This window comes from Meles meles, chromosome 1 (genome assembly GCF_922984935.1).
Source record: "Meles meles chromosome 1, mMelMel3.1 paternal haplotype, whole genome shotgun sequence".
NCBI classification, from domain to species: domain Eukaryota; kingdom Metazoa; phylum Chordata; class Mammalia; order Carnivora; family Mustelidae; genus Meles; species Meles meles.
Genome location: NC_060066.1, coordinates 123,193,032 through 123,218,277, shown reverse-complemented (window position 1 = coordinate 123,218,277; position 25,246 = coordinate 123,193,032). Strand labels below are relative to the sequence as shown.

The following is a 25,246-nucleotide window of genomic DNA, read 5'->3' as shown; positions in this document are numbered from 1 at the left end:
GCGGCTTAACCCACTGAGCCACCCAGGTGCCCCAAAATTTTATTCTTGTGATGAAAACTTTTAAGATCTACTCTCAGAAATTTTCAAATATGCAATACAGTATTATTAGTATAGTCACCATGCTGTACATTATATCCGTGTGACTTAAAACTGGAAGTTACCCATTTGATCCACTTATCCAGTCATACATCAGGACACTGAGGCTATTTTCATATCTTGGCTATTCTAAGTACAGCTTGTTTGTTATTGTTAATAATCTTTGTTTTTGTTTTTGTTTTCTATAAATACTCAACAGTGAAATTGGTGGATCTTATGGTAGTTTTATTTTTAATTTTCTGAGGAACCGCTGTACTGTTTTCCACCATGGCTGCACCAATTTACATTCCCACCAGCAGTGTACATGCATTTCCTTTTTTCCACTTCTTTTTTTTTTTTTTTTGCCATCCCATTTTAATTTATTTATTTTTTCAGTGTAACAGTATTCATTGTTTTTGCACAACACCCAGTGCTCCGTGCAAAACGTGCCCTCCCCATTACCCACCACCTGTTCCCCCAACCTCCCACGCCTGACCCTTCAAAGCCCTCAGGTTGTTTTTCAGAGTCCATAGTCTCTTATGGTTAGCCTCCCCCTCCATTTTTTTTTTTTTTAATAAACATATGATGTATTTTTATCCCCAGGGGTACAGGTCTGTGAATCGCCAGGTTTACACACTTCACAGCACTCCCGATAGCACATACCCTCCCCAATGTCCATAACCCCCTCCCCCTCTCCCAACCCCACCTCCCCCCAGCAACCCCCAGTTTGTTTTGTGAGATTAAGAGTCATTTATGGTTTGTCTCCCTCCCAATCCCATCTTGTTTCATTTATTCCCAGTACTTATTTCTTGTCTTTTTGATTCTTCCCTTTCTGACAGGTGTAAAGTGGCATCTTGTGGTTTTGATTTGCATTGCCTTGGTGATTAATAGTGTTGAGTATCTTTCCTTATACCTGTTGGTCATCTGTATGTCTTCTTTGGGAAAATGTCTACTCATTTCCTCTGCCCATTCTTTAATCAGATTTTTTTTTTTATTATTGAGTTGTAAGAGTTCTAATTTTGGATCTTAACCCCTTATTGAACATATGATTTGTAAATATTTTCTCCAATTCAGTAGACTGCCTCTTCATTTTGTTGATGGTTTCCTTTGTTCTGCAGAAGCTTCTTAGTTTGATGCAGTGCTATTTGTTTTCGTCACCTTTTCTTTTAGAGTCAAGCCTGAAAAATCATTGTCAAGAACGATGTGAAGGAGCTTACTACCTGTGTTTTCTTCTGGGAGTTTTATGATTTCAGGTCTTATGTTCAAGTTTTTAATCCAGTTTGAGTTAATTTTTGCATATGCTGTAAGATAGTGGTCTAATTTCATTCTTTCACATGTGGCTATCCAGTGGTGAATTTCAGAGTGTAGTTTCGTTAGAGTCATAGGAGCAGAATCCAAGTTTCAGGAAGTCAGGGAGTGAGCAAGTGGTGAAGCAGCAGAAGTATTAAGTGTAATTGTGCTTTTGGGAACTTTGTTAATGAAGAGGAGAAAAGTGAATTAGTTAAAAGGGGGAAGAGGAAAGAACAATAGTTTTATGTATTTATTTTTAGAACGGAGACCCAAACATTCTAGGTTGGGGCAAAGAAACAGTGTAAGAGAAAATAGGGGTAGAAATATTTAAAACAAACCCATGACTGAACACCTTTCTGTTATATCAAAAAAAAAAAAAAAAAACAAATATTTTTTTCCTCTCCTGAAACTTGTTTATTAGTTTCAGAAGAAATTCTCAGGTTTTCCCTAATGAAATTCTATTCCCAAACATTGTGGCTTAGAAACTAGCTTACACCTAAGTCTTATTTTATCTTAATGAAATGAGAAAGTAACCATAGTATTGATTTTGGACCTTACATGTTCGCTTCATTTCATTTTAGTGAGTCATCATTAGCATAGCATTGGAATAAACTAATTTAGTGACATTTTCTTTCTAGTTAAAATGCTATATATTTCCTTGTTTAAAGACTGCAGCCACATTTCAGTAGCAATTTTTGGGAATTCTCTAGTGCTGGTGTCTAAACATAAAGTTGTTAACATTTTTTTTTAAAAGATTATTAACATTTTATCTTGTCTTGTTATCGTTTGAGGCCAGGTCAGGGTCCCATAGGGTCTTGTTTTTGTTTTGTGTTTTTTTTTACAAACACAAACGCCCCTTGTTACACAGAGATGTACCAGCCTGGACACGAAGGTCTCCGCATTTTGGTCATTTCATATGGGTAAGGATGACTTTCAGAAAGCTCAAATGACTGTCTTCCTTGGAGTGTCCTAGAAACATCACTATTTTCTCTGCGTCCAAGGCAGAGACAATTTTAGAAATAACAGTCCCAGGAACATAGAAAAGATTGTTCATAGTCCCTGCAAAAGAAAATAATTGGAACCAAAATTTTTCTCACAGGCTAAATTAGTGAAGTGCTTTTTATAAGCAACCGTAAATGTCCTTTACAATTTCTATTAATGGATTTCTATTCATGAAAAAATTAACTCAGTCATTAAGTTACTAAGGCTAAGCATTTTTTTAAAAAGATTTATTTATTTATTTATTTGACAGGCAGAGAGGGAGAGAGGAGGAAGCAGGCTCCCAGCTGATCAGAGAACCTGATGCGGGGATCGATTCCAGGACCCTGAGATCATGACCTGAGCTGAAGGCAGAGGCTTTAAACCACTGAGCCACCCTGGTGCCCCAGCATTTGTAATTATAGACAACTGAGCCCTATAAGGTCTCTCATTTTACTAACACAGTGTAAGTCTTCATGAAACAACTAAGAATTCAGTAATACCTGCCGTATTAGCTCTTGCCAGCTCCTCATTTGAGAAACTATGTGTGAGTGCCAAGTAAACCAAAATGAATTTGAGAGTTATTTTTGCTAAGGTCACCCATATAAAACCAGCATCCCAAAAAAAAAAAAAAAAAAAAAAAAAAAAAAAGTTGAGAAGCTATTTAAGTATTCATTGCAGTTTTTCTAACTCACCTTCTCTGGCCCCCCTGGGGTTTCCTTCCATGTGAGGAATGGTATCAGACCTGTCAAGCAATGCAGTATGATGCATAATCATGGAGCTTACACTGACTGTGGTAACCGTCAGCAGGAGATACCACGGTGGGTTTCTACCACTCAAGAAATCTCCCAGCCCACAGGCTCAGTATTGTCCTTCTCTGTTCTACCCTGGACCGCATCCTTTTGCTCCCATCCAGATCTCTCCCTCTTCCATCTCGTCCCCAGACCTCCCTTCAAAGTGTTGCCATGACTTATTTTAATTCACTTGTTTTGCATTAGTTTTTCTTCACTATTATATCATTATCATTATTTCTAAGAATTACCAAGACAGGGGCACCTGGGTGGCTCAGTGGGTTGGGCCGCTGCCTTCGGCTTAGGTCATGATCTCAGGGTCCTGGGATCGAGTCCCGCATGGGGCTCTCTGCTCAGCAGGGAGCCTGCTTCCCTCTCTCTCTCTCTCTGCCTGCCTCTCTGTCTACTTGTGATCTCTCTCTGTCAAATAAATAAATAAGGGCGCCTGGGTGGCTCAGTGGATTAAGCCGCTGCCTTTGGCTCAGGTCATGATCTCAGGGTCCTGGGATCGAGCCCCGCGTCGGGCTCTCTGCTCTGCAGGGAGCCTGCTTCCTCCTCTCTCTCTGCCTGCCTCTCTGCCTACTTGTGATCTCTCTCTCTGTCTTAAAAAAAAAATAAATAAATAAAAATCTTTAAAAAAAAAAAAAAAAAGAATTACCAGGACAGCCAGAGTAGACCCTTCACAGCACAGTTTTCCTGCTGTTTTGTCACATTCCAGCTGTGTGACTGGCTCATTTCACTCCAGAACTCAAGAATATAAGCGTTCTACATTCTTCTCCTCCTTATCTGTATCTCCAGATCAGTCCTAATGGGCGTGCATGTTCTTTTGAATTCACTATTTAATATTACTGAAGCAAATAAGCCTCTTCTAATACTCTAGAGTTTCCTTTCAATAATTATGCTTGTGAAAATACCCAAGGAGGAGTACTTCCGTAACACACAGCAAAACTTCACTGAAGTCCCATCTTTCTTGCTCTCAATATCTTTTAATTGCAAGGCAGCTCCCGACACATATAAAATGTCTCAGGAATTTATCAGAACAAGAGAATAATTTTACCCAGGGGCTCAGGAATGGTGTCATAGAAAAAGCTTTTGAGTGAAGTCTGGATTTACAACATTTTGTTCTTTACATGGTGCTATATATATGTAAAATCATAGTACTATAGGTAAAATATATATGATTTATATATGAATAATGTAAGTAATTATTTATATTTTATATATGACTTACCTATATAACATATATATAAATTAAATATCATTTGATTTTTGGGTACCTGGGTGGCTCAGTGGGTTAAGTTCCAGCTCTTGATCTCAACTCAAGTCTGGATCTCAGGATTATGAGTTCAAGCCCAACACTGTGCTCCACACTGGGTGTGAAGCCTACTTAAAAAAAAAAAAGAAAGAAACTAGACTTGAGCCCAAGTCTTCTGAGCCTAAACTTTTTTCCCAGTAGACTGTGTAGATTGGGTTGGATGGTAGGAAAAGAACAGAGCACATTTGGGAGGCACCCCAAAGGAGAAAACATCCCGAAGGCAGGTGTGCAGTGCAGGGACATAAAGCCCAGGTAGGGAATAGTGGGTAATTCAGTTTAGTGAAGAGTTGGTGAAAGTAAATCATAGGGAATCAAATTTGGGAGATTAAGGGCAGGCTGCGAGGGCTGAAGAAGTAGTTGAAGAATTGGCCATTTAATCTACAGACAAAATGGAACCATGCCATTTCTTGATATGGAAAGTGGCTAATTGAATGTGTGATGGAAGATGCAAGCTGTTTATAGCTTTTATTTTTACATGTTTTTAGACTATGCAGAAAGAAGAGAAAGTCCTTTTTGTTCGAAAGCGAAGTATTTTTGAAAGAATAGGTAACTCAGTAACTTGGTTTCTTGCCCTTTTTTTGAATCTTAAGGTCTAACTTTTAATTCATGTTTCTTATTCTTGCACAACATTCTTGTCTTATTTAGAAAGGATACCTGTGTAGTAACTTTTTGCTTTCCTTTGCTTTGTTGTTGTTTGGGGTTTTTTTAGTCCTTGCGTGTCTGACAGAATATCCTTTTTTCCTTCAAACACAATGGGTTGTTTGGACTAGGCATAGAATTCACAGTTCACATCTGCTTATTAGTTCTGTGAAGTTAATCCCTTTTCCCTTTAAGAGTTGTAGAGAACATATTTTCATTCCTATGTATATAACTTGATTTTAAGTACATGTGTTCATGAAAGATTTCACCTTATTGAAATAGGGAAGCTTTGTATAGTATTCTTTTTTTCCTCAATTAAAGATTTGGCTTATTCAAGTACCTGAAAACATTCTACAATGGAAACTGTTATTAGATGCTGCTTGTACTGTGCTATGGCCCCCACACACACTACCACGCTGTTTGCAGAGGACTTGAAATGCCACTGATAGTTTAAAAACTGTACACCTAGTGGAGAAGTGAGGAGGACAGTTTAACGCTTCATTTGGATCCAGAGGTGCATCAGATTAAAGGACAGCTCCCATCAGCAAACAGGTGTTTCATGATGATATCCAAGAAGAAATGGTTAGTGGTAGACAATTCAGAAACTCTTCCTTTAAAAAGTTTCAGATCACAACCCTTGCAGAAAATGCTGATGCCCTACACACTGATTCTTGGTCCAGGAAACATGGGTCTTCCAGGTTCCACATGGCCAGGGTCCCCCTACAATCCCATTTGTGTGCTGTAACTGTGAGGCTCCTTTGGACCAGACGGAGAGCAGGTGGATTCTGTACACCATCATTCATCATGGATGGCAGTGTAAAAAATGATCCAAATGACCATGACCAAGGCAAAAGATGTCTTAAACCCTTCTTTTGTGAGCTCCCATGTGCCACCATATTCATCCTCACCTATCTGTAGGTAGTTGCTGAAGTAGAGGTACAGGACTCCTGCACTGATCAGCAGAATCCTGCTATTGCCAGGAAACCTCACAATGGTAACACTCCCCAGATGACACCCAGGACCACAGGGATGATCTGTTGGAACCAGTAGATCGCATCTAAAAATTCATCCTGTCCTCCTAGGCTGCAACGCTCTGCAGCACCTTGCTCCAGACACTTTGAGGGTCCTGTTGGCCAGCTGCTCTGAAGCGGCTCCTTTTTTTTTTTTTTTTTAAGTTTTTTTGTAATTTTCATTAAATTTTCTTAAATTATCCTGTGCATTCTTTGTAGTATACGGTCTTTCCTTAGATTAGGAATGGGTTTTTCTCTGTTACTTCATTTTTTAAATTATTTCCTTCATCTGTACTGTCCTTTCTAGAAAGTAGGGAAGTAATGCTATATAGGATGTGTATATTTATAGCAAAATAAATTAATTTTCTTGGGTGATAAAATATTCTTGTCAAGGTTGCCTGGGAGGCTCAGTGGGTTAAGCCTCTGCTTTCATCTCAGGTCATGATCTCAGGGTCCTGGGATTGAGGCCTGCATCGGGCTCTCTGCTCATCAGGGAGCCTGCTCCCCCTCACCCCCACACCGCCTGCCTCTCTGCCTCCTTGTGATCTCTCTCTCGCTCTGTGTCAATTAAATAAATAAAATCTTTAAAAAATATTCTTGTCAAAAATATTTATTTTGATACATTAGAGTCATGAAATTTTAGCATCTAGTTTAACACCTGTTTCTAAATGAAGATGTTGAAGTGTTAGGTTAAATGTCTAGTTAGAACTCACTTATCTAGTTCATAATAGAAAACATCTTGCTTTTCTATCCTGTGCTCTTTCTGTATATCATCCTGCTTTTCTTTCACTGGCTGTTAAGCTGAGAAGTTATAAATAGAAAAACTGTGTGTTAACTGACTGGTGAACTGGGTATTAGTCTTCCTTTTTTATATTATTCTAATGGTTTCTATTAAATGCTTAGAAATGTGACCAAAAAGTATATAGAAAAAATAATCTATGACTATATATATGGGAACTTAAATACATGTCTCTTTTGGCAAACATAAATTCATATTTTACTCATAAAAACAACTACTCAGTTATCATACTATAAATATTGGCATAATTTTGCATACTTTTTAAAAAAATGACTTTTCCTGTTAGGACATCTGCTAAATCACTGAATGACAATCTTTCTTGCATGTGACTACAAAGATTTTAAAAAATATATTCAGATTATGAACACTTAAGTATTCAAACATTTATTTGGGGACCTACTGTATGCCAAGTAGTAGCGTGTGTCTCTAAATGAAATGTCTCTAAATGAACCCAGGACAGTTCTGGGTTGGGGAGCCTGGATGGCTCAGTCAGTTGAGCATCTGACTCCTGGTTTTGACTCGGGTCATCATCTCAGGGTTGTGGGATCGAGCCCCACATCAGTCTCCATGCTCAGCAGGAAATCTGCTGGAGATTCTCTCTCTCCCTCCCCTTCTGCTCCTCCTGCCCACCCAGTTCCTGCTTTCTCTCAAATAAAATCTTAAAAAAAAAAAGGAAAAGGAAAAATTCTGGGCAATGAACAGTGATCTGTGGACAAACTTGGCTGAATTAGAGCATATTTTCTCTTCCCTTCCTCATGATGAAAGAGGATCCCCTTCTTCTGTTGAGAACCAGTCCCCCCAACTATTGTTCGATCCACATTTCTTTTGACATTCTCAGAGATGGGTCCTCCCTGGTGCCATTATTCATACCTCCTCAAATCTTTGACTTTTTCTTTTTAGTGGTTGTTTCCTATCAGCACTAAAACATGCTTAAGTCTCCTGCATGTTAGTTGAAATCTTCTTTCTACCCCATGTCCTTATCTGACTGTCACCTCTTTTTCTCCACTATATTACTACTATCTCTACCTCCTATATTGATCTGCCTTCCCCCCTCACCTTTGCATTGAAACTACACTTGCTGGTGTTCTGCATGTTCTCAGTGACTTCATTTTTGCTGCTTTTTCATCATTATCTTACCTGCCCTCTCTGAAACAATTGATATTTTTGGGCAACGCTTTCTTAAAAATCCTTTCCTTGGTTTCAGTGACAACAAGATCTGCTTTGCCTCTCCCTTTACCCTTTGGTTTCCTTTGCCTGCCCCTTTCTCCTCCCATACCTTCCATATCAGTGTTCCCTATAGTTCCAGACTCTGCCCTCTTACCTTCCTACTCTACCCACTCTCCCTGAATGGCCTTATCCATACCCATGATCTCAATAACCATTAACATGCTGAGGACTTAACATTTGTATTTTCAGCCATGTGCTCTTTTTGAATTCTAGGTCTGTATATCTGTCTACCTACTGGACATTTCTGAATGAGGGACTCTCAGGCTCCTCAACCTCAAAATGTCCAAATTCTGGATCATCATTTCCAGCAGAATGAATGAATAAATGAATAATGAATGAATGAAAATCCTCTGTGTTCAATTTTTTCTGCTGAATGATGATACTGTCCACCCAGTTACACAAGTCAAAAATGCCTCTAGAGTGCAAGAGAATCATGTATGTTTAGTGTTGTAATTAAAAGTCACAGTTTTATAGATCTAATTTATCATTGGATTCTTTTTTTTTTTTAAAAGATTTTATTTATTTATTTGACAGAGAGAGAGATCACAAGTAGGCAGAGAGGCAGGCAGAGAGAGAGGAGGAGGCAGGCTCCCTGCGGAGCAGAGAGCCCGATGCGGGGCTCGATCCAAGGACCCTGAGATCATGACCTGAGCCGAAGGCAGCGGCTTAATCCACTGAGCCACCCAGGCGCCCCTATCATTGGATTCTTAAAAAATATATATATTTTTGCTTCAGTTCCCAAAGGTTCATTTTCTCATGAATCTGTATCACTTATCCTTTGATTGTTGAAAATAATTCCCTACTTATAAATTTAATCATTATTTCTCTCTGGTGGGCAAATGTAGGTAGACTTAGAACTACTTATATTCTTAATAATAGCAACTTCTAACATTTATTATTGAGATCCACTGTAAGCCAGACACCATTTCAAACACTGTGTGTAATAATTCACTTAGTTTCCAAACACTGCCTTGAGGTGTAAGTCCTGTTACTACCCCTGTTTTGTGGAGGAGGGGACAGAAATGCAGAGAGGTTAGGGAATGTGCCCAGTATGACAGCTGACAAGTAGCAGAGGCAGGATTTGAACCCCAGCAGACTGGCTCCGGATATAAGCCCTAACCTCCATGCAATAATATTGTCTGGCAAACAGCTTGCATTCCTTACAGCAGTTTTTGATCACTGTTTCTAAAAAGTTTAAAATACTTTAAATTACCAAGGCATGGCATAATTTTAAATATATGTGTAGAGTATACATATGCAAGTTATTCTTAGAATATTAAAAGTGCAGTTTGCTGGTATAGTAACTAAGTTATAAAAAATGGATCCATAATTTTCACTTTATATTAATTTTTAAAAAACTTTTTAGACTTTTTTTTAATCTTGAAGGATAAACAGTGGTCATAGCAACATTTATCTTCTTTTAAGTCCTTTGCTTATGTATTTTACAATCAGCAACTTTATCGTTTATCTTAGAAATACTTGACTTTCCACAGTATCAACACAAATCCTATTCTTTTGCTTTGTTTCTTGAAAGTGGTTAAGCAACCATATAAAACTCATAGGAAATTAATGACTCATATAACGGAAAACATTACTAAATGTGACTTTTGTCTCAGTTGCCAAGTAGTCTGGGTTTGTTTCCATGGTAACCCATCAGTATAACAAACTGTCACGAACTAGCTTTGCCACTTTTTTTTGTTTGTTTTTGTAGTTTGGACAGCTTTCTGGCAGCTGTGTGTATGTGCATGTATATTTGCGTGCATGTGTGCACATTAAATATTATCACAAAAAAATCCGAGTAATTGCCTAGGGCATACAAAATTTTTTCTTTTTTAGAGAAATTGTTTAATATTCCAGGACTATTACTCTCATGACATAAAATCAAAAAGATCCCCTAAATTATCATCTTTTTCTACTTGAATTCCTTTTAAGAAAGGACAGCTATTTTTAAGCTTGTAATTTTTTAAAAGTTGTTTCAAATATTGGTTCATTTGAAATATATGTAATCATAGAAGCATCTGCCGACCGAGAGAAAGGCAGAGAAAAAAGGAAAGTAGGACTGCATCCTGGGAAATGAGGACTGAATGGAATGAGGGAGGAAGCCAATTCAGCCAGTTCTTGGCAGCCCCTCCCCTGGGTGGCGGTACCCAAGGATACAGAATGACACTGAGGCATTCAAGGGAACTAGGCAGACCACATCGTACATGACACCAGGCTTTCACCTGAATCTGAGTTGGGGAATGATTCTTAGAGTAGGTCATTTAATTCTTAAGTAAGAATTAAACGGGTAAATGTAGAAAGTTGAAAGGGAGAGTAGATGGCATATAGAGGAAAGAAAACAAATGGGCATACAAATGAGAAATAGTGTGAAGTACATGGGGAATGACAAGCAGTATGAGACAGTCAAGAGACTAAAGATAAGCAGAACCTAATCATGGCCATGTTAAGTAGGTTGGAGCTAATCCTCCAAGATGGGGAAGTGGGGAATGATTTTATTATTATTATTTTTTAATTTATTTACTTATTTTAGAGAGAGAGTGAGGGGGAGAGAGACTCTGAGGCAGACTCTGCACTGAGCACAGAGTTGGACGTGGGGCTCAGTCCCATAATCCTGAGATCAGGACCTGAACTGAAACCAAGAGTCAGACACTTAACGGACTGAGCCACTCAGAACCCCCTTCAGTGAAGAAGGATTTTAAACAGAGGAATGACATTATGAAATTTGTTTCTTCACTTCGAAGGAGCTCTCCGGTAGCAATGAGAAAGGTTGATTTGAGTGAAGACCATTTAGGAGGCTGTTGCCATATTTCAAGGAAGAGCTATTGAGGGACTGAATGAGGGTAGTGGTGCTAGACACAGAAAAGGGGTTGATTTAGGAATAATTGTGAAATAGCATAGGCAGGAGTCGGTAGTTGGGACTGTTTATTTGTAACTGATGCATGATATTTATTTATTCAGTCAGCAACTATTTATCTAGTGTTTACTGTGGTTGGCAGTGTATTGTCCAGAGTGTTTTGCTTGACCGTTACTTTTGCCTTCACCATTTCTGAGTTTGTCCTCCAATAAGGATTCTTTGTTGTGTGACATCATGAGTTAATTAATGATCATGTACACTTTTCATAGCCTTAGTTCACCCCAACCTGATCTCTTGGCTCATTACTTTCTTACTTTCACATAAGAACCTGCTCCCGAGTCTTAGCATATATGTCAGTCTACTACTTGGGAGAGAGTATTCATGTGTCTGGATAGTGTCTTGATTCCTAGCAAGTGGATCTGAGCTTATTTGTGGTTTTGTTGGGTGGGGCTCTACAGGTCATGAAAAATATGTACAATATATACAAAAATGTGCACAAAACATTTCATCCGTAATATTTTATTTTTTAGCTTTATTGAAGTCTAATTGACTAATTTTATATGCTTAAGGACAAATTAATTATATATGCTTAACAACTTGATGGGGTGCCTGGGTGGCTCAGTCAGTTGGGTGTCCAGCTCTTGATTTTAGCTCAGGTCATGATCTTAGGGTCCTGGGATCAAGCCCCGTGTTGGGCTCCTCACTCAGTGGGAAGCCTGCTTGGGATTCGCCCTCTCTCCCTCTGCCCCTCCCCCTAGTCATGTGTGCACTCTCACTCTCTTGTGTTCTTTCTCTTAAATAATAAATAAATGTATTATTTTTAATAAAATAATCAAGTATTTTTTAATATTTATAAATATTTATATTTATATAAACATGTATATTTATATAAGTAAATATCTATAAATATTTATAATTAAAATAATTAAAATTTATTATTTTATAATTTCTTAAAGAAATCTTTTAAAGAAGGTAATTTGAGATGTTTAAGATTTATGTACACATTCTAAAATGATGACGACAATCAAACTAATTAACATATCCATCACCTCACATAATTACCTGTTTTTTCTGGCGAGAACACTTAAGATCTGCTCTTTTAGCAAATTAGCAGTATGCAATACAACATTGTTAACTATGGTCACCATGCGGTATTTTAGATCTCTAGAACTTACTCATCTTGCCTAACTGAATTCTGTACCCTTTAGCCAAGATCTTCCCTATTTCTCCACTTTCTAATTCCTGGCTACTACCATCTTACTCATTGAGTTCCACTATTTTAGATTCCACATATAATTGAAGTCAGGCAATATTTGTCTTTCTGTGTTTGACTTCGTCACTTAGCGTAATGTCCTCCACCCTTACCCATGTTACCACATTTACTTCTTTTTTCTGGCCAAATAACATTCCTCTCTGTGTGTGTGCCCACGCGCGTGTGTGCGTGTGGCATACCTTCTTTAGTCATCCCTTGACAGACACTTAGGTTGTGTCCATATCTCAGCTATTATGAACAATGTTGCAGTGAACATGGGAACACAAATATCTCTTCAAGATGTCAGCTTCATTTCCTTTGATATGTATCCAGAAGCAGGATTGCTGCATCATAAGGTAATTCTATTTTTAATTTTTAAGAAACTGCCATACTGTTTTTCATAATGGCTATAAACAATTTACATTTCCATCAACCATGTAGGAGAGTTCTTTTTCCCCCACATTTTTTTTTTAAGATTTTATTTATTTATTTTTGAGAGACAGAGCAAATGGGGGAGAAGGGCCGAGGGAGAGCAGACAACCCACTGAGCAGGAAGCCCGACGTAGGGCTTGATCTCAGGACCCTGAGATCATGACCTGAGCCGAAGGTGCCACTCAACCAACTGAGCTAGCCATGCACCCTTTTTTCCACATTCTAACCACACTTATTTTTTGTCTTTTTGATAAAAGCCACGCTAATAGACATGAGGTCGTATCTCACTGTGGTTTTGATTTGCCTTTCCCTAATTACAATCATATATCTGTTGGGCTTGTATCTTCAGTTAAGAAATGTCTTTCAGGTCTTTTGCCCATTTTTTAAATTGTGTCGTTTGGAGGTTTTTTGGTTGGTTTGCCATTGAGCTGCTTGAGTTTCTTATATATTTGAAACATTAACCTCCCATCAGATAGCCGGTTGGAAAATATTTTCTCCCATTCCATAAGTTGCCTTTTCATTCTGTTGATCATTTCCTTTGCTCTGCAGAATTTTCAGTTTGATGCAGTCCCATTTACCTAGTTTTGCTTTTGTTGCCTGTGCTTTTTGGTGTTAGACCCAAAAAATCATTGCCCAGACCAATGTCAAGAAGCTTTTTCTCTATTTTTTCCTAATAGTTTTACTGTTTTAGGTCTTATGTTTAAGTTTTTAAATCCATTTTGTATTGATTTCTGTATGTAGTATAAGAGTCCAATTTCATTCTTCTATTGTGAATAACCAGTCTTTCCCACACCACTGTCTTTTTTCCATTATGTTTTCTTGGCAGTGTTGTCAAAGATCAGTTGAGTGTGAGTGAGTGGAATTTTCCTGGGCTCTCTATTCTGTTCCGCTGGTCTATATTTCTAGGGGTTTCCCCCCACAATTCCATATTTTTTTAAATTGCTGTGACTTTGTAATACATTTTGAAATTAGAAAGTGTGATGCCTCCAGCCTTGTTCTTCCTCAAGACTGAGTTGGGATCTTTTGTGGTTACGTAGGAATTTGGGCATTATTTTTTTCTAGTTCTATAAAGAATCCCATTGGGATTTTGATACGGATTTTGTTGAATCTGTATGTCACTTCGGGTAGTAGAGCCCTTTTTTTTTTTTTAAGATTTTTATTTATTTATTTGACAGAGAGAGATCACAAGTAGGCAGAGAGGTAGGCAGAGAGAGAGAGGGAAGCAGGCTCCCTGCTGAGCAGAGAGCCCGATGCGGGACTCGATCCCAGGACCCTGAGATCATGACCTGAGCCGAAGGCAGTGGCTTAACCCACTGAGCCACCCAGGCGCCCGTAGTATAGCCCTTTTAACAGTTAATTCTTCCAATCCTAGGCTATCTTCCCATTTATTTATATATTCATTACTTTCTTTCATCAATGTTGTATAATTTTCAGTGTACAAGTCTTTCACCTCTTTCGTTAAATTCATTTCTAGGTATTCTTTTTGTTGCTGTTGTGAATGGGATTGTTTCCTTAATTTCTTTTTCAGGTAGTTCATTGTTTATGTATAGAAACACCACAGATTTTTTTTCTTTGTATTTTGATTTTGGGAGGGGTCTTTAGTGTTCTCTATATGTACAGTCATATTGCCTGCAAATAGAGCTAATGTTACTTCTTTCTTTCTGATTTGGTTGCTTTAATTTCTTTTCTTGACTAATTGCTCTAGCTAGGATTTCTAGTATTATATTGAATAGAAATGGTGAGAGAGGGCATCCTTGTATTGCACTAGATCTTAGATGAAGAGCTTTCAGGCTTTCCTTGCTGATTATGATGTTAGCTGTGGGCTTTTCATATATAGTCTTTACTGTATTGAGGTTAGTTGTTCTTATACCAGTTTTGTTGGAAGTCTTTATCATGAGTGGATGCTGCAGGAGAAGCGTGCTAAATTTCATCTATTCAGATGATCATGTGGTTTTCTTTTTTTTATATTTTATTTATTTGACAGAGAGAAAGAGAAGCAGGGGGAGCATCAGGCAGAGGGAGAAGCAGACTCTATTTTTTGGAAGAGTTTAAGAAGGATTGGTAAAAATTGTCCTTTGAGTGTTTGGTAGCATTCACCCAAAAACTACGTGGTCCTGGGGCTTTTTGTGGTGGTGGTTGTTCAGAAGTTTTTGATTATTGATTCAGTCTCCTTATTTGTTATTGATCTATTCAAGTTTTCTGTTTCTTCTTGGTTCAGTTTAGTAAGTTGTATGTTCCTAGGAATTTATTGATTTTCTCTAGATTATCTAGTTCATTAGCACTTAACTGTTAATAATAGTCCCTTCTGATTTTTATTTCTGAAGCATCTGTTTTAATGTCTCTTTTTTCATTCCTGATTGTCTTCTCTCTTTTTTTCTTAGGCTAGCCATCAGTTCCTTGATTTTTTTTTTTTTTTTTTTTTTTTTTCAGAAAGTCAACTCTTGGGGCACCTGGGTGGCTCAGTTGGTTAAGCAACTGCCTTCAGCATAGGTCATGGTCCTAGGGTCCTGGGATCAAGCCCCATGTTGAGCTCCCTGCTCAGTAGGAAGCTTGCTTCACCTCTCTCACTCCCCTTGCTTGTGTTCCCTCTCTTGTTGTCTCTTTCTCTCTCTGTCAAATAAATAAAATCTTTTAAAAAAAGTCCACTCTTATTTTTTTTTCTGTTTTTTAATTTGACTTATGTCTGTGATAATCTTTATTATTTTCTTCCTTCTAACTTTGGGCTTAGCTTGTTCTTTTTCTAGCTTTGGGGCATAAAGTAACATTGCTTTATTAAAGTTCTTTCTTTTTCTAAAATTTTATGCTTGAGAGAGGGATAACTTGCAAGAACACAAGTTGCGGGGCAGGGAAGCAGAGGGAGAGGTAGAACCAGACTCCTTTCTGAGCAGGGAACCCAATGGGGTTCAATCCCAGGACCCTAAGATCATGACCTAAGCAGGCCACCTGCTGAGCAAGCAAGGAGCCCAATGTAGAGCTCGATCCCAGGACCCTGGTATCGTGACTTGGGCCGGAGGCAGAGCCTCCCAGGTGCACTGATCATGTGATCACGTGGTATTCATCTTTCTTTTACTGTGGTTTATCACACTGATTTGCAGATGATTCTTGTAATGTGTTATGAAATTCAGTTTACCAGTATTTTATTAAAAGTTTTGCATTTGTGTTCATCAGGGATATTGGCCTTTAGTTTTCTTTTTTTGTGGTATTTTTGGCTTTGGTATCAGAGTTATGCTGGCCTCACAAAATAAATTTCAAAGTACTTTCTTCTGTATTTTGGAAGAGTTTAAGAAGGACCTTTTATATTGCATAATAGCAATTTACACACCATTATTACAATATTACATTATTCTATATTTGTTTAAATATTTACCTTTGCCAGAGATATTTATACTTTGATATGCTTTCATTATGGGAACAGAGGGTTATGGAAGTGTATTTTTTTTCCTTTAAGATTTAATGTCACATCTTTTTTTTTTTTAAGATTTTATTTATTTATTTGACAGAGATTACAAGTAGACAGGGAGGTAGGCAGAGAGAGAGGATGGGAAGCAGGCTCCCTGCTGAGCAGAGAGCCCAACCTGGGGCTCAATCCCAGGACCCTGGGATCACCACCCGAGCCGAAGGCAGAGGCTTTAACCCACTGAGCCACCCAGGCGTCCCTTAATGTCACATTTTTTATGAAAACATATTCTTCATCTCTGTTCTACGCTATAATTTCAGTTATCTGCTCATATTTATGATGCTATGCTAGGTTTTTAATCTCTTCCCAAGCCCACCAGACTTAATGTTGCCTTTCTCTACTCTCTAGGCAAACTAGATCAGTATTTCTGTAAATATTCCTTTCCTGTTTGTTTTAAAGATTTTTATTTCTTTTAGAGAGAGACACAAAATGTACACAAGTTGAGGGGGGGCACAAAGAGGGAAAGGGAAAGAAGCAGACTCCCTGCTAAGCATGGAGCCCAATTCAGGGCTCCATCTCATGACCTTGAGATCATGACCCAAGTTGAAACCAAGAATCAGACGCTTAAGCAACTGAGCCACCCAGATGCCCCAATCACTAAAGGTTCCTAATGAAAAAAAAAATGTCTAAAGTTATCACATTGAAACCTATAATAAAATACATGCCCTCCTCTCCTCTTTGTGTATCTATTTATATGTGTATAAATAAACATGCATGTGCATACCACATATAAAAACATACTTGATTATGGTTTTTAAATGATTTTTCACTTTGTAATTCCTGTTCTTGGATTTCTGTATGTTGACAGACAAATCCATAAAACCAGACTGATTGGTCCTGTACAAATTCACTTTGTACAATTTTTATTCACCGAGGCAGCTACGAGTTGCCTATCACATTCACCACATCAGTTATTCCTAACTGTCCTCAGCCTTTATCTAAATTTTCAACTCACTCATCATCTCCTGTCATTCTATAGAAATAACCTCTCCTTTTCCTTTCCTAAGAAAATAAAAAATTATTCAACCTGGGATCTCTTGCCTTTCCCTTTTAGTTTCTCCAGTTTTTTCTTTATTTTCACCCTTTGCCTTTCTTTTCTGTGTTGGAGGAATAATTGTCCTTCCGTTTGGCGGCCAAGGCCTCTACACTTACACAAAACAGTAGCGGGAACAGCAGGTACAAAAGCCTGGAAACTTGAAAGAGCAGAGTTTGTGGGGAAAATACAAACTTTCCTTTGTGGACAAGTAGGCTTTTGAGTTAAACAGTCCTGGTTTGAATGCTAGTGCTGGGACTTACTGCCCATATGAACTTGAGTTAACTTTTCTCCTTGGGCTTCATCTTTCTTATCTATAAAGTGGATGCCAGCCAACTCCTTGGGTTGCTGTGAGATTAAATACCATGGGGTAAGCTGACAGCAAGTGGTAACTGCTGTAGCTTTTATGCCTGGAACAGGAGTAAAACTATAGCAGTAGTTCATTTCAGAATAAGTATTTGTTTACATTTCTGTCTCTGATACTAACTGTAAACTACAAGCCCTACAAGGTTAGGAACACTGTCATTCTCATCTTCATATCTCAGACACCTAGCACATAACCAGCACACCAGAAATACATATGTATTATGAGCTAAATGAATGAGTAGTGAAGCTTCAATTTATATTGATATAAATTGATAAGTAATTTCACTTTTTAAAAAAATTTAAGTTTCTGTGGATAATTAAAACCTTCTAGAGATTTTCAGATCACATTGTTAGAAGTTTGTTTTCTTCATGTTTCCAAATACTGGCTTTTAATCTGTCACTTTTGCATTTTAGACCTGAATGAAAGAGTGCGTGTGCTTTTTTTAACTAACCTGTCATGAATAGTAATTAATTGTTTGTCTCCCCTCTCCCCATTCAGGGAAGTGGTACAAGCAAACTGTGTTCACTGGAGGAAGAAGTTCTCGTTTATGTGCAAAATGAGTGCAAGTGCCGCGACCGGCATCCTGGATCCTTGTATCTACAGAGTATCTGTGAGGAAGGTATAAAAATAGCCAATACGTCTCCCCTTTCAGAAACCATAATTAGTTCCATAGTCACTGACTCACTTTATTTAGCTCTACTTCATTGTTAGAACTGTTACATGTAATTACACTTCACACTTGCAGCAATAATATAAATTACTGTGACAAATAGGATTTAAAAAAACCTGAAGTCATAAAGTATTACTCAAGAAACTTACCTCACTATCAATACACAGTGAAGTATTGTCCTATTTGTATTATTTGGGAGGGTTCTATCTATCTTTATCCCGCCATTCATTAAATTTCTCATTGTTAGGCATTATTTGAGGAACTTTACATATATTTTGTCTAAAAACAACCATGAAAATGGGTGTTATTTTTTGTAATTTCGGGAAACTGAAGTTCAGAAAGGTTATCACTTGCCCAAATTCACATAGCTAGGAAATGGCAAAATGGGGACTCAAACAAAAATCTTTCTAATTCCAAGGTCCTGTTTTGTTTTTTATATCATTTCCTTTCCACATTAGGTTGAGGCATGTTCCTAGTAACCTACAAAGATGGTAATCTCAGGTGGATCAACTTAATATATATAGAAATATGTGATCCTACTTTTCTGGGGTGAAAAAGAGGGAAACCATTTGTAACCACTATAGGTGAATGAAACTATTGGCTTTAAAATGTAACCTTTATGTTACATCTTATATACATTTTTAGAAGATTTTATTAATTTATTTAAGAAGATAACATAAGCAACGAAGGCAGCAGGCAGAGGGAGAGAGAGAAGCAGACTCCCCACTGAGCAGGGAGCCCAATGATGTGGGGCTTAATCCCAGGACCCCAGGATCATGACCTGAGGCAAAGGCAGACACTTAACTAAACCACCCAGGTGCCACTACATCTTATATACATTTTTAAAATTACCAATATAATACATAACATGTTCAAAAATAAAGGGAAGAACTTAGAATGAAAAGCAGGAGTCCCTTGCCTTGTTCTTTTCATTTCCAGTCTTACATCATTCTTTATCAGATAAAAAGTTGTATTTTTAATTTACTTTCTCTAGCTTTGTGCAGTGGCAGTATCGTAGCCAATGAGGTTTATCCGAGGCGCGGTTATTGCTAATTGAAAACTTTAATTTACTTTCTCTACTTTTTGAGTGAATTGAAAGCACTGTGTTGTGTCTAGCTGTATTTTGTTATATTGCTTAATCTACTCAGTTAAGATGTAAATATACATTTTATAGATTATATATACATTTTATAGATTTTAAGCCTTTAATGAAAATATACCTGTGAAAGGTATATTGGAGTAGCAATAACTTCATCAGGGGGACCCCTGGGTGGCTCAGTCGGTTAAGGGTCTGCCTTCAGCTCAGGTCATGATCCTGGAATCGAGTCTCACATGGGACTCCTTGCTCAGTGGGGAGTCTGCTTCTCCCTCTAACTGCCACTGCTCCTGCTTGTGCTCTCTCTCTCTCTGACAAATTAATTTTAAAAATCTTTAAAATAATAATAATAATAATTGCATCAAGGATTCCCTAAAGGAAGGATAATGTAGTGAAAGAGTGTATGTCATCATAGTGACGTAGGTTTGAGTCCCAGATATGCTGCTTATTATTAGGAAGTTCTCTGACTTCCTCAAAAATCAGTTTCTTCATCTAACCTAAGAGTATAATAATTGCTTTCTCTAAAAGGGGAACCCTCTTACTCTGTTGGTGGGAATGCAAGTTGGTGCAGCCACTTTGGAGAACAGTGTGGAGATTCCTCAAGAAATTAAAAATAGAGCTTCCCTATGACCCTGCAATTGCACTACTGGGTATTTACCCCAAAGATACAGACGTAGTGAAAAGAGGGGCCATCTGTACCCCAGTGTTTATAGCAGCAATGGCCACAGTCGCCAAACTGTGGAAAGAACCAAGATGCCCTTCAACGGACGAATGGATAAGGAAGATGTGGTCCATATACACGATGGAGTATTATGCCTCCATCAGAAAGGATGAATACCCAACTTTTGTAGCAACATGGACGGGACTGGAAGAGATTATGCTGAGTGAAATAAGTCAAGCAGAGAGAGTCAAGTATCATATGGTTTCACTTATTTGTGGAGCATAACAAAGAACATGGAGGACATGGGGAGATGGAGAGGAGAAGGGAGTTGAGGGAAATTGGAAGGGGAGATGAACCATGAGAGACTATGGACTCTGAAAAACAACCTGAGGGTCTTGAAGGGGCGGGGGTGGGAGGTTGGGGAACCAGGTGGTGGGTAATAGGGAGGGCACGTATTGCATGGAGCACTGGGTGTGGTACAAAAACAATGAATACTGTTACACTGAAAAGAAATTTTAAAAAAGTAAAAAAAATAATAGCTTTCTCTAAAAGCAATTCACACTCTAAAAGTTCTGAGGATTAACTGAGATAGAAGTAAAGCATCCTACCTTCTCTTTCTGCATTAATTGCTGCTGTAACTCATATTGAAAACTTTACTAAATGGAATTCTCATAATTTTTGAAAGATGACCAGTCAGTCTTTTGAATTTTCATAAAAAGAAAGCATATAACCAGTTTAGAGTAAAGTGTAACTGCTAATTAAAGACAGTCTATTACAAGAAAACAAACAACTAATTATTTTGTAATTTAAGGTAGGGGAAACAAACCAGTTCCTCAGATTGTGATGGTTTGGCGTATTAGTTAGGGCACGTACAATAAGCTGCTGAAGTAGATACCCAAATATATAATGACATAAACAGGACAGAAGTTCATGTCTTTCTTGGGTAATAGCCAAGGGATCCTGGGCTGGTAGAGCAGCTCTGCCATCTTCACCATATGGTGCCCATCTTTAGATCCAAGGGAACTACTCCAGTCTTGCTATCTTTCAACCATTGAGAAAATAGAAAAGGCCACATGACAATAAAAGAATCCATAAAGAAAAATTAATAAACTCATCTATATGAACATTTTATGCATTGCAAGAAAAAGTACCTTAAGCAAAGCTGTAAATTAAGGGAAAACATCTGCAAACCATGTCAGAGGACTAATTTCCTTGGGAGGGAAAGAGTTACTTCAAATAAATCAAGAAGAAAAGATCAATAACCCTTTAGAAAAATAGGCAAGGATGAAATATATATTTCACAAAGTGGAAAATATAAATAGCTTTCAAACTACAAAAAATTACTCAATCTCACTCATGTATGTTAAAACTACAAATAAGGCACCATTTTTTACCTATAAATTTAACAAAGATCAAAAAGTTTGATAAGGCACTCTGTTGCCTAAGGCATGGGGAAGCAGTCCATCACCTGTCAACAAATATGTGAGCTCCTGAAAGTGCCAGATACTGTTCTAGGTACTGAAAGGACAGTGTTGAACTGGAATGAGTTTCTGCCCTCAAGGACTCTGTTGTCTGGTTGGAGCTGGGGAAAAGAGTGATAGGAAAGACAGAGAGTAAGCATGTAACCAAATAAAATTGTTTTCAGATGGTAATAAGTGTTGTATGTAAAATACAATGAGATAATAGAGAATAACTCAGGGAGAGGAAATCATTTTAGAAAATTAGGGGAAACTTCTCTGAAAGGTAACACTTGAAGAGGAGGCACCCATGTAAAGATCTAGGAAAAGACCATTCTTGAAGGAGTAGGACCTTGTATTAACTAATACAGTCAAGGTTCTCCAAAGAAACAGGATCAATAGAGTGGAGAGGTAGCTATATAGATATAGATTTATTATAAGGAATTGGTGTACACAGGCCAAGAACTCCCACAATCTGCCATCTGCAAGCTGGAGATGGCGTGGTGTAATTCCAGTCTCAGTCCAAGGGCTGAGAACCAGGAAACTGATGGTGTAACTTCAAGTCAAAGCCAGAGTTAATTTAATTAGGAGTGCTGATGGTTTAAGTCCTAGTCTTAAAGTGGGAGAAAACTGATGTCCTTATTCAAACAGTCAGGTAAAGAGAGAGAATTTAACCTTCCTCAGCCTGTTTCTTCTATTCAGACCCTCAGCAGATTGGATGATGCCCACCCACACTGAGGAAAGCAATCTGCTTTCCTCTTTCCTCGACTGATTAAAATGTTAATCTTATCCAGAAACCCTTACAGACATAGCCAGAAATAGTGTTTAAGCATATATCTAGGCACCCCATGGCCCAACAAGTTGGCACATGAAAGTAACTATCCCATACCTGAAAGTAAAAAGGCCCTGTGTTAGTTTTCTAGAGCTGCTTTATCAAAGTACCACAAACTGGGTAACTTAAAACAGCACAGAGGTATTGTCTTCTAGTTCTGGAGGTCAGAAGTGAAAATCAAGGTGTCAGCAGGGCCATGCTGTAAAGGCTCCAGAAACTGTTCCATCCCTTTCTCCTAACTTCTGGTAGTTCAGGTATTCCTTGGCTTCTAGGTGCTGCACTCCAGTTACATGACTGTCTTCTCCTTTTGTGTCTTCACATCATCTTCCCGCTGTGTGTGTCTGTGACTATGTTCAGGTCTCCTTTTTTTTTTTTTTTTTTTTTTAAATAAGGGCACCAGTCATGTTGGATTAAGACCATATTCTAACTGGATTACGTATGTATATCCAAATACGATCACATCCAAGGTACTGAGGGTTAGGACTTCAACATATCTTGGCGGGGGTGGGGTGGGAGGAGAAATGCACAATGCAATCCATAACAGGTCCCAAGATTATAATAAACCTGGGGATTTATGTTTCTGAAATTAAAGTACCAGCTTATTAAAGACCACCTGTCCCTCTGAAAACAGCCAGAAAAGTTAGACACAATATTAAAAACGCTGCTTGAAGGCATCATAGCTGCCAAGACAGAAAGGACTTAAGAAGCTTAGAATCATAGACAAGGGAAGGATAAAGAGATGAGCCTGACATTTGGTGTTGCTTTTTCCCCTCAAAGCATTTGCTAAGTTGCAAGCAGTGGTTAAGAAGCTGAGCTGAAAGCAATGGCTGAGGAGAAGCTAGCTGAGATCCCAGCAATTTCACAAGACTAAAGGGACAAAAACTGGAGTCCAGTACCCATCAGCTGGAAGGGCCTTTGTAAATACCCCAAACTTTTCATTGGGACTCCCTAAGAGTTTCAGCCTAGAAGGAGTGTAGTGGATATAGGTCAGCCTATACCAAGATTGAAATTTAGCTTCTAATCAGCTTAATCCCTGCTTAGATGAAGGTGATCTGCCCCTTTCAGAACTTGTCAGAAGCAAATATGTATCTTCTCTGAAGGAAAATAACATTATTCTGAGCCTTAAATTACTTCAAGTTATCATGCACAAAAATTACCAAGCATCCAAAAGGCATGACTGCATGACCAAAAATCAGAAGGAAAATAGATAATGAAAACAGACTCATGGAAGATACAGGTTTTAGGAAGATCAGAGACAAACTTTTACAGTAACTATAGTGAGTGAACAATATGGGGAATTTTATTAGAGAACTAGAAACTATATAAAAAAAAAAAAAGAAAATTGAATTTTAGAACCAAGACATGAAATAACCAAAATTTAAAGTAAATAGACAAGGGGCAAGCAGCTGGCTTGGTTGGTAGAGCATGGGACTCTTAGTCTTGGGGTTGTGAGTTTGAGCCCCATGTTGGGTGTAGAGATTACTTAAAAAAATTATTTTTAATAATAAAGATAAATAGATAAAAATAAATCTCAACAGTTGGCTTTAACAGCAGGCTTACCAAAACTGAGGAGAGGTTTGGCAAACTGGAAAATAAGACAAAAGAAAATACCCAGACAAAATCACAGAAAGAGAGTAGAAAATACAAAAAAGAATGTAAGACATGAGAAATAGTATAAAGGTCTAACATATATGTAATTGGAGCCTTAGCGGGAACAGAAAGAGATTGTGGCTGAGAATATTCTAAAAAGATGAAAATTATCAAGCCACTGATTGAAAAGTATTATAAACCCCATTTAGGTTAAACAACAAATCTGTCATTTTTTTAAAAGATTTTATTTATTTACTTGACAGAGATCACAAGCAGGCAGAGGCAGGCAGAGAGAGAGGAGGAAGCAGGCTCCCTGGGAGCAGAGAGCCCGATGTGGGGCTCGATCCCAGGACCCTGGGATCATGACCTGAGCCGAAGGCAGAGGCTTTAACCCACTGAGCCACCCAGGCGCCCCAAATCTGTCATGTTTAAATGATGGAAGACCAATCTGGTTGGAAGATGGAAAAGATGGAGAGGGAAAGTTCTTGGTGATGAGGATGGAGGCACTAGATCATGTAGGGCCCTATAGGATGTGGTAAGGAGTATGGATTTTATTCTAACTACAGTTGGAATCCATTTGAGGATTTTACTAAGGAGAGATATGATCTTCAAAGATCAATTTTGATGCTATGTAGAGGATGCATTGCAGATCGACCACATAGGTGGTGGGGATGGTTCAGGTGAGGAATGCTTATATTGCCATGGAGTTATAACCAAAGAGATGGTATGACGGTATGATTTGGGATGTATTTCTGGAGGTAGACCCCCACTAATGGATTGGATGTGGTAAATGAGGGGAAAAAATTGAGGATAAATCGTAGACCTTTGCCTGAGCATATGAAGATAATTATACTATTTGTTGGAATGACAAGAGCTTAGAGTGAAATAATTTGGGGGACTGATAAGCAGAAATCAGCAGGCCTATTTTGGCCATGTGACATTGGAAGAGTCTATGAGATACCAAGTAGGAATGTCCAGTAGTCATTTAAAGGTACCGGTTTGGCACTCAGGGGAGAAGTCAGATTAGAGACAGAGACATGAAAGTTACCAGCATAGGGGCGCTTGGGTGGCTCAGTGGGTTAAAGCCTCTGCCTTCGGCTCAGGTCTTGATCTCAGGGTCCTGGGATCCAGCCCCGTGCCTGGGATCGAGCCCCGCATCGGGCTCTCTGCTCAGCAGGGAGCCTGTTTCCCTTCCTCTCTCTCTGCTTGCCTCTCTGCCTACTTGTGAGTTCTGTCAAATGAATAAATAAAATCTTTAAAAGAAAGAAAGAAAGAAAGTTACCAGCATACAGTTTTTATTTAAAGCTACAGATCTGGGATGCCTGGTTGGCTTGGTTGGTTAAGTGTCCATCTCGGTTTCGGCTCAGGTCATGATCTCAGGGTTGTGAGATGGAGCCCAACATCAGGCTTCACACTGAGAA

The 25,246-nt window shown here is 38.4% G+C and overlaps 1 protein-coding gene and 1 pseudogene across 1 annotated transcript in view; both read left to right on the top strand.

The window, feature by feature from the left end:
- FAM102B (family with sequence similarity 102 member B) overlaps nt 1–25,246 on the top strand; it is a 95,429-nt gene that overhangs the window by 25,021 nt on the left and 45,162 nt on the right. The window contains exon 2 of the mRNA XM_046005659.1: nt 18,018–18,138. Coding sequence (XP_045861615.1) covers nt 18,018–18,138 — 121 coding nt within the window. The remainder of the gene's footprint in view (nt 1–18,017; nt 18,139–25,246) is intronic.
- LOC123927732 lies at nt 19,182–19,300 on the top strand (annotated as a pseudogene).